The sequence below is a fragment of the Eleginops maclovinus genome, chromosome 24, assembly GCF_036324505.1.
Source record: "Eleginops maclovinus isolate JMC-PN-2008 ecotype Puerto Natales chromosome 24, JC_Emac_rtc_rv5, whole genome shotgun sequence".
Lineage (NCBI taxonomy): Eukaryota > Metazoa > Chordata > Actinopteri > Perciformes > Eleginopidae > Eleginops > Eleginops maclovinus.
This window is the reverse complement of record NC_086372.1, coordinates 3779917-3794907: the sequence shown is the minus strand read 5'-3', so window position 1 is coordinate 3794907 and position 14991 is coordinate 3779917. Positions and strand designations below refer to the sequence as shown.

General features: G+C 43.5%; 1 protein-coding gene across 7 annotated transcripts in view; it reads right to left on the bottom strand.

The window, feature by feature from the left end:
- The window catches only part of LOC134860895 (sodium-driven chloride bicarbonate exchanger-like), a 32029-nt gene that overhangs the window by 15004 nt on the left and 2034 nt on the right, over positions 1-14991 (bottom strand). For 5 of the 7 annotated variants that reach the window (XM_063877769.1, XM_063877768.1, XM_063877774.1 and 2 more), the window contains exons 2-4: positions 14743-14933; positions 13286-13315; positions 3366-3447 (exon numbers count right to left, since the gene is read on the bottom strand). In XM_063877769.1, the coding sequence (XP_063733839.1) occupies positions 3366-3447; positions 13286-13315; positions 14743-14790 (160 nt within the window). In that variant the 5' untranslated portion in view covers positions 14791-14933. Of the gene's footprint in view, positions 1-3365; positions 3448-10414; positions 10761-11195; positions 11435-13285; positions 13316-14742; positions 14934-14991 lie in introns of those variants that run through there. The other 2 variants (XM_063877771.1, XM_063877770.1) reach the window with 2 other exon arrangements.

Sequence of the window (14991 nt, the reverse complement as noted above, 5' to 3'; positions counted from 1 at the left end):
AGAGCCAAAAAGAATCAGTGAAGGAGCAAACAACGGGGGGCCCTTTCACTTTGAGTAAGCAACAGCAGAGTAGCAAACCAGAGCAGCAAGAGCCAGACTTTACTCGAGACGTTATGAGAGGAGGGTTGACCAACAAGACGATCTTTTGGTGTAAAAGTGAAAAGTAAAATTGACAATATTTCGGATGCTAATAGGGAACCGGATGAATGAGGCAATTTGTAAATGGTATGAAGTCATGCGGATGACAGAACAAAACGGGTCAAAGAGGGAATGTGGTGAGTCAGTACCTCCAAGCCAGCAAAAATGTAGGCTTTGAAATAAATGTAGGCCCTCCTGTGCTTGAATAGAAGCATTGTCCTCTGTAAGGAGGCTGAAATGGATCCAGTGATTTAAGGACTTTTACAGATTTTAATTTTAAATCAATACAGAGCAGATAATGAGACTGGGACTGAAGGATGTTGTACATGTGTGAGCACAAGGGCCTTTCTCTGTGCGTGTACGTGCACACATGAGCGTGCATCCACAGAGTCAGCGTGAAGATAATGCGAGCTGACTTCCTCCTCCTTTATCACGGTCAAGCTGCCCCTCTGCTGCTTGTTCCCGCCGGCCCTCGTCTCAGTGGCCGGACACGGACAGGACTATCGAACGCCTCGTTCTCCTGCACCATATGAGATGCCACAGCGCCCGGCGTAATGTGACACCAAGGGCAGTCTGATGCTTGACAGCTACATCGGAGGGAAACTAATTAGCTCCCTGCTTCATCTTTACCATTATTTTACTGGGAAGAAACCTAAGTGACAAGGAAGGCTATAATTAACTGTGACTGTTTTTTAATCTATCTTCACTGAGAGGTAGCCCAATCATGTTACATCGAGTGGTAAAACTATTCTGATTTATTCATCTGTAATCTAATGAAAGGTGGTTTATTATTCACGTGTTCGGGGGTAATGCTCCCCTCAATTTGTTTGACTTTTTTGCCCCGTAGGTAATATTCAAGGTGCTCTTCCTTCTTGGTGGATGTGGTTTTTAGTAAAGTAGCTTGTAAGGGAAGCTGCAGGCTTTTTTACCCTTGAGTTTTTCCTTGTTTGTTTTGTTAAAAAAAATAACCTCTGACTTTATTGTGTCCCGTTTACTTCTAAAACTAAACCTAATCCCCTTGAACATAATCTTTTATACACAAACGTTGGGGAACCCCTTTTCCTCGCAAATCTAAATCCTAGCTCAAGTAAAGCCATTTGTGCAGGGTGTGCGGCTTGTGCAGATTTGACAGATAAATGAGCTTATTCTGTTTATTATTGTCAGACTTATTTTGTATATTTTCATTTATCATGAGGGGGTCAAATCCCACATGAATTCATTAAATTGTGCTCAATTGCCTGGAGACGAATCCCATCACCAGATCAATGCACACCAAAACATGAATCACCTGAAAGCACTCTGGAGACTCACTCAGTGTCTTTCATCAGAAGGATTCCAGGTAAAGGTTAAGTGAGGTCTGAGAGCACGTAGCGGTAAACCTAACCGTGTGTCAAAAGGTATTTGCAGTTTGAAAGTGTATTTTACTCATTCATGCAGAGCAGATTGCTGTTAGCATTGTGTAAATTATGTATGTCGGAAGTAGAGGTAAAACTGACGAAGCAAGTTTCACCGTAAAGCAAATTCCAGCAGACAGGAAGTAGCAGGTCGAGAGGAAACCAGTGCTCATGAGCCATGACTTATAAATAGCTGGCCTCCTCCAGGCCTGAACTACTGCTGATGTCACACAACGTTTCTCTCTTCTCTTCCGTCAGTCAAATCTTGCGGCGGTGTGTGACGCGCTGCTCTGCCATGTCATTAAGTCTTTGTGTGTGTATTCTTGAATACAGGGCTTTTCAGGGCCACAGAATACATCCGTTCTGATTGGCTGGGCTCTCTCCTCACACGACTGGGTCTGGATACGCAGCTCTGACGTTGCAGAACAATCATTGCTCTAAATGAATCCTCATAGTTACAGTTCCTGGGCTATGGCTTCTCCTGCTTGGGTTGTAACGTCAATTTTTTTTCCCATGGTGCCCACACACAAGTTCTATTCATATATCTCAGTGGGAGTACTGGGAAGATATTATTTGCGTCTAGACTTTGAATTTCATACAATTCATTTCCAGCTAGACAGTGTCTTTACTAATTTTAGCAGCAAATAAATCCATATTTGTTGCTCTAGCGAGTATTTGGGGCATCAGGACGGTTGATGTGGTACTGAGTGGAAATGAACTACATTCTGTATGTGCAAAATAACGGGTAAAAATATCGCCCAGTCAAATAAGGCTCTGGATTCAGACACCATCAGACGTGTTAGAGTCATACATCTATAGTTAGTTTCTGTTCTTGATGTCCTGCTTACGTTTTACTTTCATCCCAAATGTAAGAGTGTATGAGAATGAGTGTTGAAGGGGCTGAAAGGGTCTGAGTGTGTGAGCGAGATAACTTCAGAGGAGCTGCTCTGCTGCTGACGCAGAGTCAGCGTTACCACAGCACCAGACAGGGGGATAGTCATTATGGAAACCATCATTCGAGGATGAGGAGTCCTTGAGATGAAAGCCCATTTCAACGGCACCGTAGAATCAAAGAGTGACAGCTCTGCCGGCTTCCTATGAGGACGTTGCCTGGCAACAAAAACACAGTGGATGCTGACGGGGGAAGCAAATCTCTAGATAATAGACGTTTTATTCCCTGCTGTCCGCCGCTCGACTTACACACAAATGCAGTGATCTATCTGGTAAAAAGGAGAGTGTTTCCCCTCATGAACAAGTAACACAAATACACATCCTCCTGCCTTATCATCCAGAGTAAATGTCCCCACTTTTCCTAAGCTCACCTTGCCTGCTATGTTTCCCAAATTGCCTTCCATAAACACTTTTTTTACACGTTGGGTCAATTTAGGATGCTGTTGGTGCTGAAATTGGCCAATCCGTCTCTTCTACGATGGGTGAAATGCTGATGCAGACACACACACAGACAAAAGCCCTTGCACTGTGATTCTGCAGGACTCGCATCAGACCTCATTTGCATTTAGTGATTTGGACAGGTGTTAGCTGCCGGTAATTCTGCTATTTTGGACATGTTTACTGCTATTGCTTGACTGTAGATATATTGTAACATCCTATCAATTAACGTTAACTGCAGGGGAAAGAAAATACAGCTCCAAACGACCAAAGACACACAAACTAAGGCTGTGTTACAATAATGTGTTTCCTTGTGCCATTATGTGTCACTACGTCCCCTTCCTTTATAGAAATCCCTAGCGTGCCAATTTTCTTTGATCCTTTCCACAAAGATGGTTAATTCATTGTGTAATTTGAATATTAATGATCGCTTATGGGTGTTACCTTCGAGTTCTTCCTTCTCGAAGTTGGTGTTGAGCATGGAGCGTGTGCCTCCACGGTCCACCACTGCCTCCTCATCAGCTCTCTGGAAAAAAGAGACAAAAGAAGTGTGAACAGTTTGTGTGGTACGGCCACATATTTGATATTTCCTCATAGACTTCATATGAGGTATGAAGGTGAGCATGAGTTGACATCACTTAGAGTTAATAATTAATACAAGGACATTCCCTAATGCTGGTCCTCGTAGCAGATCCCTGTTAGGAGCATTTGTCTGCACTGAGGCTAAATCTATATTTCATTAATGCTACAAATCATTACATAAGACCCCCCTCCTCCTCCTTCCCTCATGAGGAGATGATGCAAAAACACACACATGAGCATCATAACGTCCAGCGACTTTCACCAGGACAACAAAAGGCACCTATTTGCAAGTTTAGAGGAGACACACTGATCTCCAGAGTGCCAGATTACACTGTGTTTGAGTCATAGTTTACCAAGAATGCATCGCTGTGCATAAGCATTAAACGTTGTGAAAGCTCCACCACCCACACCTCTGGCAGCAGAGATGTCTCAGGAAGTGGAGCAGCAGATGCTGGAGCAGAGGCTGGTGGCTGGTGCTAATGGATGCATAGTGCTTTTCTTACTCCACGCTATAAATAGCTCTGACCTTGAGAAATGAAAAGAGGGACAGCTCTTACTGTGACTGTTAATATTTAATGGAAACACAGGCTTGTTATTCATGGTGTTTTTATTGTTTTTCACCAGGATCGGGGAAAGAAGCAGCAGGTCAAATGAAGGGTTCACACAGAAATACTGCTGGAAAAATCATGTCTCTGAAATAATTACAGTTATTGTAGATCTTATGATCGTTTTGAACTTATGCTTTCAAGCTCTCTGAGGGGAGTCAAAGCGCATCAAAGCACATCAACCCACAAAACATGTGTTTCTAAAACCACTGATGTCACCTTACTGGCATTTAGCTTAGCATCTGCCGCTCACCTGCTGTATCACGTTTGGGACTTGTTCATCTGACCAAGCATAACTCTACCAACATTTAACAGAATATTGGACTTTTAGAAAAAAAAGATCCACTTGGATCTCTAGTGTAAGCTTAAGGGAGATTACTGTAAGAAAGAGTTTGCCCAGGCCTGCCATTTCCCGGGGTACTGTACTGAATAATAACGACTTTTCTTCCATTTCACACCCCTATTGTGTGTGAAGTCAAAGACGAACGACTCACAAGACGACATCATGCCATCTTAAAAGGACCTTGTACCACATGCAGCAGTAATAAAAAGGAACCTAACTTGATGGAAACATGTTCAAATGTGGAATCAGCGAACCTTCGTTCATTTTCATGACAAAGCACTAAGCTCATCTAAGCTTTTTGATCATCAGACACAAGCTTAAACATATACACCAGATCGGGCACAATTAGTGACATTACATAACGCGTTAAAGGCACCCCAAAGTTTATCAGAGTTTCCCATGCATTGATTTATGGAGGGCAGCCTGCCAGAAAACATACATTGATCACCAACTATGATTTTCCATGGTTTGCCTTTTTTAAATGGGTCGAATCTCTTTTGATTTTAATTGCAAGCTAAATAAAAACATGATCATGCGATTGAGGAATGATCGTTATTGGTTTTCCCCTCATACACACGGATGGCCTACTTCCTGAATGGAATCAATATGGAGTTCACAAATAGTTAGCATGAACACTTCTGCATACATGCGTCCTATATATGCATTCAATGTGACTCTGATAGGTTAGTCTGCTAAATGGGTTTGACACAAGGCTGTCAATGTCAAAGGGCTTTACTTTCAAAGAAGTGATTAGCAATCAATTAAGCAGCAGGAAAAGGTGCTGTACTTAAAATAAATTCACTGCTTTAGACAGACACTCACTGAATGACACGTCATTGTTTCAGCCTAAATTCTGCATCTGCATTTATTTCCTCTTGTAAAAGAATTATTACAGAAATGCAGACATGTTGTATTCTGTGTTGTTACAAGCTAAAGTTGGCTGATGCTGGCCATCAATCTCTGATCCTGAGAGATTAAGCAAGAACACTGGAATACTGTCACCAACACACACACACACACACACACACACACACACACACACCCCCACACACGGACGACCATGTGAGAAAGAAGCCAAAGCATCGGAGGAGTGTGTGGACAGATGCTGACATGGTGGGCTTACTGTAGAGAGACATCAATATACTCTGATGAGCGCACACACACACACACACACACACACACACACACACACACACACACACACACACACACACACACACACACACACACACACACACATACACATACACATACACACACACACACACACACACACACACACACACACACACACACACACACACACACACACACACACACAGTGTACTGTGAGAGGAGTCATAGACAATCAGAAGTCCAGGGTGGCCAGAATAACACATTCATTTCCTAAAAACTTGCCTGTTTACCAAAGAATGTCTTCTTTTTTGTCGCAAAAACAGAGATGTTATTGGTTGGGAAAGCCTGGGGGGTCTGGCCCTGCAGGCCCCAGGGGAATCTCTCAGTCTCAGTAACTCTCCCTGTCCCAGACCCATGAGAAGTACACAAGCAGCCTTATATGCAGCTAGTATGCAAACTACAGCTCCAGTATGATCTGAATAGCCCTGAGAGGCAAGAGGAAAAATGTATTCTCCCCACTGTGATACGATCACATCCAGACGGTGCACAGTGTACCCGTGTTCTCATCTACAAGGCATTAGCATCTTAGTTGACTTCCTGACTAAATAAAGATTAAACATCTCAATAGTTCATCAAATGTCAAGGAGTGACTATTTCTCATACAATTACACTGTCTCCACTCCTACCTTTCCTTTCCATTTTCTGAAATAGTCAGCAAGATGTCTGGGATAAGTGCTTTTCCCTTATGCATTTGCACTTTCTACTGGAGCTTTGTGATATTATTAACATAACGTGGAAGCTAAGTATGCATTTACAGTCTCTGTTGTCTTTAATTATTTAGAATTAAACAACAAAAAGAATCTAATAAAAAGTGATCGATTCTAGCCTGTTGCTATGCCCCTCTCTGCTTTGTCCCAAAGAAAGCTTTACCCTACCCACTATGACAGATGAGCCAGAATCTCCCGCCTGCAGGTTGTTGCTACTATTTATAGACCGGTTTCTACCTCATGGAGCTGACCCCAGACCAGCCCACAGAGAAACATCCCTGCTCAACAATCTGGGTTGAGATTAATCTGCCAGCGTTTACAGCACGATAAAACCTTGTCTGTGACCATGGGATCAGTGATGGAGGCTCCTGCGTGGTGGAGAGAATTAAATCAGACGTCTCTGCGTTGGCTCGCTGTTTCGGGGAGAACGAGAGCTCAGAGCACGTGACCGAGACTCCAGGGGAGTCAGGGTGGTAGAAGTGGAGGAGGCGTAGACATGTGACCTGCATGATGATCAGACACATAACGTGAACATATATTATGTTTCATCGTAAGCTTCTTCCCTTCGACTGCTTATTGATTTGTCTGATGTCCTACACGTATCCATTGCACATGTACTGTAGACACATGCATAGGCGGGCAGTGGTGTGATGGGGCAGAGCAGTGTGGATGGATGAGCTACACACTGGGGGAGAGGAGCAAAAGCCTTCAGGCCTGGACACAAACCGAGGACCGGGGGAGGTTCTAATGTCAAAGCGAGTTAACAGTGCATGTGTGTGTTCATGTATTGTATGTGTGCAGCGTGCTAGCATTTGTGCAGCGATGGTGAATGGAGCATCATGACCTTGAAGGCCTTGACATTGAGTTTCATCTGATTTTGATTCAATGCACATTGCTCTGTGGATGTATGCAGCAGAGCTTCAGAGTCAATACCCTGCACCGGGAAGAATATGTACGGTACAGTCGCTGTGGATTTTCGGGGCCCGAAACCAATGTGTGGATTTTGAGCCCATTCAAACTCAACAAATAGCACCTTGTTGCTTTACACTTAGACCCTGAAAAATTGCATTAAGTATTTCCAAACTATAGCTCAATAAGTGATATTTAAAGATAAATCAACCGTGAATAAATCCTGATTGAGACATTTTAGTGCGTTACTCTAGAAACACTAATAAAAATACAAAAGCCAGCATACCAAAATTCTTCCCAGGATTACCCCCCAGTGTTCCCCCCTAAGGAACAGGTGCACTTGGTCTAGAGTTACACATTTGCAAACAGACCTTGCAGAGGCTTCCCACAGGTTATCTGGATGGATGTATGTGGAGGGGCACTGATTTCTCCCACAATCCAATTGCACTTAAAAGGCCCCGTTCTAGTAGACCCTTCAATCAATCTGCACTTAGACAGATATATCCAATACATGGGAGGTATTTCTACACCCTTCATCCAGCACCTGACTTTCTCCTCCGGCTGCTACACGTGCGGTCCGTGCTCCCACCACTCTTTCTAATGAGTTGCATGCCTCACATTGTTACACAGCGCCTGAGAAGGATCGAGTGATTGACCTGAACAAAGCTTGCGTGTCCTCCAGATCGACAGGCAGCCACCGCCCTGGCTTTAAACACAACTGGTGACCACGGGGGAAAATAACTAATGTGGGAAAGCAACACCAGTGTTCCCTGCACATACTGATAAGCCTAACAACTGCAGCAGCTACTCAATATTTAGTGTATCGTTCCTGACCTGACATTGAACAAAGGATGACAAACTTCTGTAATCCCATACCTGACATCTTGCCGTGTAATTATACCTGATAGAGCCCAAAAATAAACCCAGCGAACAGTGAAAGTGACCTGAAATGTTTGCTTGCACTCACCTCCCCACATCACACAACTACATTCCTAAATCTCCTCTGCAATGTGCTCCACTTTGCATCTGACCTCTGGCTTTCACCTTTTACAGCACTATCCCAAAGTGATAGCGCAGTCAGAGTTGGTTCACATGAGCGAGTGTAATTCTGCTTGTCATAGCAGAGCACAGCCCGGAGCTCCTGCACTGTCAGTCAACTGTGATAGATGTTGCTGGTATGATAGCAGGAATTGTTGGAGGCTAATTAATGACCATCACTGCATTTGCATTTAAAAGGAGCACCTGTACTAATATTACACAGTCTATTCATCATGAGTCAAATGCGTCTTGTGGCTCAAGTGTAGAGGAACAACGCTGATGTCATCACGCTGAGACTTGAGGCTTGGATTTTTTTACAGATAGCCTGCAATAAAAAGTTTCAAGTGAAATATGAAAGAAGGAAGTGAGGGTCTACCAGAGTTCATAGATAATGTTACATGGCTCACAGTTGGTGCACATCTTCTGCTTGGTTAGAAACTATCCAAAGAAAATCCAAAAGATGATTAGCTCTGTTAGAAGATATCTGATTCTTTGATTTAAAATATGTGATGTGAGACTCTGTAGGTATTTTTCAGCAGGAAAGATCAAATCACACAGCTTACAATTCTGATAATGCAGGCATAAGCTAAAGATTAAGGTGTGGGGGGAAACTGGTTTTAGTAAATTACTTGTCCGGGTCCATTTTCATTACAACAGAAATTATATAACTTTTTTCCAGGGAGAAAATTCAACGATATTTTTCCTATTCGATTAATTGGGTCGTACTTAACTGTCATGATAGAAAACAACAGAAAATGACTGAATCCATGTGAACGCAACGCCTGAAAACTGCCTCAGAGCGAATGTTCTGGCTTCAGAGATACAATATGAAATAATGAGTCTGAAAAACAACCAAGAAAGTCATCTTCATACGGTCAGAGTTCTACCAGAGCATTGGGAATGGAAACAAGACGTAAAGGAAATGAATAACGTCGGTGAATGCCTCGCTGGGAATATTATCTGTCGAGAGATCTTCACTTTCATACCTAACTAGTTATAGAACAACAGACAGGACGTCTTCAAGTGTCAACACCAGAGCTTATGTTCCATTTTCTCGGCCAATATAAATCACCTATGCTTTCTCACACGCTCCTCTCCAGGATCTGTGTACACTAACACATCGCTCTCAGGGAAGCAGATATGTGACCTCATTTCTACGTTCTCCGGAGGCTTTCACAACAGCGGGGATGATGAATGCTAACATTACTATATAGTAAGATCTAGGCCAGAGTTTGGTGTACTGAAAATCATATCAGATGCAGCAAACATTCTCCACTGTGCACGGAAGAAAGCCCAGCCGTTTCACTGGAAATCCATGAGAGGTTTTAATGTAAATCTATCTACTGTAAATCTGCTTTATTGGACTTGTCCAAAGAGCTAGAGTGATTGTATAGCTTGTAGCTAGCTAAGAGGGAAGATGGATTATCGGCTGCTGTACAAGCCCTGCGATTGGCTGGCAGCTTTTGTTATCATGGTTTTCCTCCCTACAGATGGCCATGGTTACCCTGGCAATGGCAGCGGGATCAGCATCGGTAGCATCACAGGGAAGAATATGCTAAGCACTCTGAATACATCTACATCATCACTTCTCTTTAATCACGTTGGATAAGAAGTGTCATCACCGCCCTGCAAAAAAGGCAAGGGGGGACTTGGGTTTTAAAACTAGCAGGTAGTAAAACTTTCTGAATGTGCAAAAAAAATTCAAAATAAATAGAAAGGAACTATATGATAACGTGCACAAACAACCAAATCGCATGTATGTGGGTTTAGAATGTCGGTATCTCCCTCCGAGATCACCAGGGTCAGTGCAGTGTGTATAAGCTCCTCTCTTGCCCCACAATGACAGTCCCATCTGTCAGCCAGCCTCCCCGGACCTTTGCATGCACATCAGCACAACTGGCCCTCTCTGCAGCAGAAGGCAAGTCTTGCAGCGATACATGTATTAAAATGAAGCAGGTCGTAAAACAGCAAGATCACACAAGCATTTTATACCGTTTGTCTTCAAAATCACAGACCAAATCTGTCAAAAACTGCTGCCGAAATCGACCATCAATTAGTGATGGCAGCCAATTCCAATATCAACGACAGCAAACTTACAACTTGAATCCTGTGAATGCAAAAGGAGCAACCTACCTGATTAATAAATCCTGCACTGTGGTCCACTGAGAGCATGGTGTGACTCCTGTTAGGATGCCCGCTAACTCCCCTTGTGCTTGCGGCAATGGAAAGACGAGAGGCTAAGGCTCAGGGCCTGAGCCCCGCTGTGGACTCCGAGTGTGTGTTTGTAATGTGTATGAAAGTCAGAGAGAACAGCAGACACAGATAGTCTGTCAGGCGAACCCTCTCTCTCCTCAAATGCTCTCCTTAGCCTCTCTTCCCATGTTGGAAAACGGCAGCAACCTCACTCCGAAAGCCCCACGAACACAACATGAAAACAAAAGCAGGGAGCTCAGCACAGCTCTGCCTCTCTCTCTGCCTCCGACAGCTTTCATCCAGGGTAGCATCAAATGTTTCTGACAAGCGTCCATCCGCCAATCCCCCCAGAGAGATTAGTGCTCTGACATCACCGATGCTGTTCTGCTCTGCTGAGCCTTCAAGCTCTGTAGCTCTGTTACCTAAGTCTTAGGTCGCAGGGAGTCAAACAGCAGCATCCTGTACCGGGGGCTCCCCCCAGCCCAGAGGACACCTCACATATACATGTGCCACGGTCACTACACGCCGCACGTAGAAAAAGAAGTAAGCAGAGTTGGTGATGCAGGCTAACTGAATGCAGTATGTGCATCCTTAATGCATGTGTGTGTGTGTGTGTGTGTGTGTGTGTGTGTGTGTGTGTGTGTGTGTGTGTGTGTGTGTGTGTGTGTGTGTGTGTGTGTGTGTGTGTGTGTGTGTGTGTGTGTGTGTGTGCACAACCTACCTGAGGCAAAGACGCTGCTCTCTGGCTGCAGTGCATTGTCAGCGAAAGTGTGATCGAGGCATGGTGTTCTAGAAACCGATCTGTAACAAGCAACTATTTCTGCTGCACCGCCTGACACCTCTGTCAAATCCTGTTACTGCTGTCTTTGTGTCATTGGATATTTCTTTTCAGAGGCAAAAAAGAACCGTCGTATATTCACAGTAACACTACCTCGCTCCTCATTGAAGCATCTGTCTCTTACGTTCTGCACCCAGCTCTGTACTCTCTGCCTCTACCTAGCTCCATGCCTTCCTCGCCCTCCTCCCCGCTGACTCTGCTATAATTAACCATGGAAAGGAGCACAGCCGGTCGAGGCTTCCTCCTCCCTGCCAGTTCTGCACAGTTCGATTACTAATCCAAGAACACCACGCTCAAGAGAGCAGAGCGGGCAACTCCTGCACACTTCCTCCTTCCTCATCTGTTCTAAAGGTTCTTCTCGGACCCGGCCAATCAACCAGCTCCTAACGGGACCTCCTGGCAGAGACGCTGGGGTTACGTCAGGGCTGTAATTAGGGCCACAACACTCTAAATCCAATCCAGAACCAGGACCACTCAGGTCAGGAAGCAGGGCTCCAGGGCCTATGAAAACCTTTGGGTGCCCCGCACACATAAATGAGGTGCAACCAATTTAAAAAGTTGTTGACGAGATTTCCAACAAGGTGGAGAAATTAAACTCACCTGAAAGAAAGCATGAAAGCTTTAAGTCCTAATTAGATCATTAGTTCGAAGGACACCTCAGCTTCTTTTGGCCAAAATGACTATTACAACAACAAGCACGATCCTGAGAGGAAACATTATAGTTTAGACTTGGATTAAAAGGGATCACCAGAAAAAATAATTGGTTTCTGTAATACTTCCCTCACAGAATTATGGATTTGTCAATAAGCAGCTTTGTGTCCTTCAAACCGTTATTGTTCTAGATGCAGTTTTAATGTACTAGACATTGCCAATGCCACCACTATAAACACATTATAAAGCTAGGAGATTAACAGGTCATAAACAGGAGATAAAAGGTCTTGATATCACTCAGAAATGGAGTTTGAGTTCAGATTTATTCAGATGTGAACATTTGAGATCATCTTAACAAGTAACCTCAGTGATAAAACAACATGTGGTAAATATAAATCCATACTTGCAAAACTGCAGCAAATCAAAAGTACTAGAAAGGAACAAAGTGGTAAATGGAGGATTCACAGTCTAGCCACGGGCAGATACTTTGTGCTCGCTCATGTCCTCAGTTTGGCTCCCAGCCCTCAGTTGCATAAGCAATATTTTGTCAGAACAAATGACATGCAAGCATCAAACTCTTCACCTTGACTGGCTCAATTATCTGCTTACACTCACATCCTGTGAGCTCTTAAAAGGAATTGCGCTCTGTTGTTTATCTATTTACCCAGCGTGTCCTCAGCCTTGCGTGGCTGCCAGATGCATAGTGACATGTGTGACAATTGTGGTCTAAAAATACAAAACATCTGCTAAACAAGAAGGCTAATGACAAATATAAACCAGACACAGCTGTGCAATATTACTGTAGATTATAGAAAACATGGATTAACAGCAAAGTGTGATCATATTACAGTAACAGACATAATATTCAGGTATGATCAAACGTATTCCTTTGATATTAAAACTACTCTTTAAGCCTGTGTTCCCGCTCTGCCAGAAACTCTCTGTTTTAGCGCCTGTCTCTTTAACCCTGATCTGGAAAAGCCAACTCTGCTCTGATTGGTCATTGTGTCTGGATCCTTCCCATCCATCTTCCTATATATTATAATTGTGACATCTCAACTTGTAATTGTGTCACCAGATAAATGTAAGTCTGTTATCCTGGCTCTTTCTCACCACTGCACTTTTTTAAAACTCTTTTCAGGCTTGCCAGTTCATTCTTTGGGACCTGACCTTCTGTTCCTCTTGCCCTTTATGTTACTCTATTGACTTTCTGAGTGTATCCCTTTTTAACAAGTATTGAATTGAGTTATCACTCTTATTACTGAGCAGATCAATATGACATGTTTGCCATGCCAGATGAAGATAATGAGAGGTGTACTCACCACATCTTTATTTCCTTGGGAACTTGGTTCCTGCAAGTCAAAGAACATGGAGAAGTAAGTCAAAATGACAAACACAAGGGCATGTAAATAAATTACTGCCATGCAAGACGCTCATGTAGTAAATAAAATATATATATGTCTTGAGCAGTGAGGCGTTCACAGCAGTCTTTCCTGCTGTAGATTGACCTTGGGAACCTGTTAGAATGAAAATATCATATTCTTTCTAGCCGTGTCTTGTATTGACATGGCCCTCAACTTAAAACCTTGCATACCCATACATATCCCTGTGAAACCATGACAACGCATCCGCTTGCTGCGTAGGCACAGGAACAGGGGAAGCAGCAATGAGTTACAACCACAGAGAGGCAATCACACTGCATCGAGACTGCAGGGGAAACAGAAGAGCCCCCCCATCACACACCACATCAGCCCCGCCAGGCTTCACTGTTCCCTATAAGCTCTGGAAAACAGAGTCCTCATAACACGGCTACAAATAGAACCAACAGGCACAGTATTGATTTGCCTCCAGAGCAATCGCTGCTTAAAACATTGGGATCTAAAGGAATATATTTCATCTGTCTTTGGTATTTTCCAGCACAGCCTCACCTGAATGCTAATGAGGTGAGGCTGACCGCAGACGCAGGCTCTGCCTCCGAGTGGCTCTGTATGTGTTACGTTTGAGGCATGCTGGAACTGACATTCAACCTCTTTGTTCCCTGCTTTACTCCACCAACATGTGGGGGGTGCTTGAGTAGCAACTAGGTGGATGGATGGTTATGGTTAGGAGAAAGAAGGAATACATGTGAAATAAGTACTTTTATGAATTTCTGTTTTGCTCTCATAATGCGTACAAACAGCCAAATATGTTACGAATAAGTCTTAATAATCCAGTGAAGCCCTAAATGAAATATGGAACATTTAACATGCAACTGATGAGCAATAAATCACCCAATACTCCTCTCTCAGTGTAACATCCCAGAGATGCAGCACATAAAGCAACAGCTTGATAGCAGGTTCTTTAACAGTAAAGAAACTGGGTCCAGTTCATGGTATATTGACATAAAAGGAGCCTTACCATGCAGGCATTAGAGTACAAATGCATAACTGTAGCTGCTGTGTAACATAGTATCAACCTGTAATGCCTTTTGTGTGAAGGTCTAGGCTTTTGTTGTGATATATTTGCCCAAATATGAATTGTGCACACGGTGAAAATATCAATTATGTCAATTTGTCAAATGAGTAGTGCGCAGCATCCATGTTTGTCACGATATCCAGGCGACAGCACTCAAAATATGGGTCATTTTAACACAGATGTATTGAATATGAATCATAAATGAAAGGGTCGTCTCATCATAACAGCGTCTGCTCTATTCTAAAGAGAGAAAACACAGCAGTCCATTCAGCTTTGTTTGAAATATTCTAATATGTAAATGAACATCAACAATAACGTGTCTTACCGTGGGTAAGAGCGGCTCCATTTGAGCTCCTTGGTCCGTGATGTCCATCTTTTCCTCTCCTTGGCTTCACAAGAGGCAGGTCGTGATGCTCCGTGAAACGCGGCTTGAATTCGTCTTTTGGTGTTTTCCCCCCTCACATTCACCGGCCGGGTTTTTCTCAAATGGAGGTAGCACAGCATTCCCGTCCTGCCCTACATAATTTACGCATGAAGGAGGGAGGCAGTGCTTCCTATTACACGCGTTCAAGCC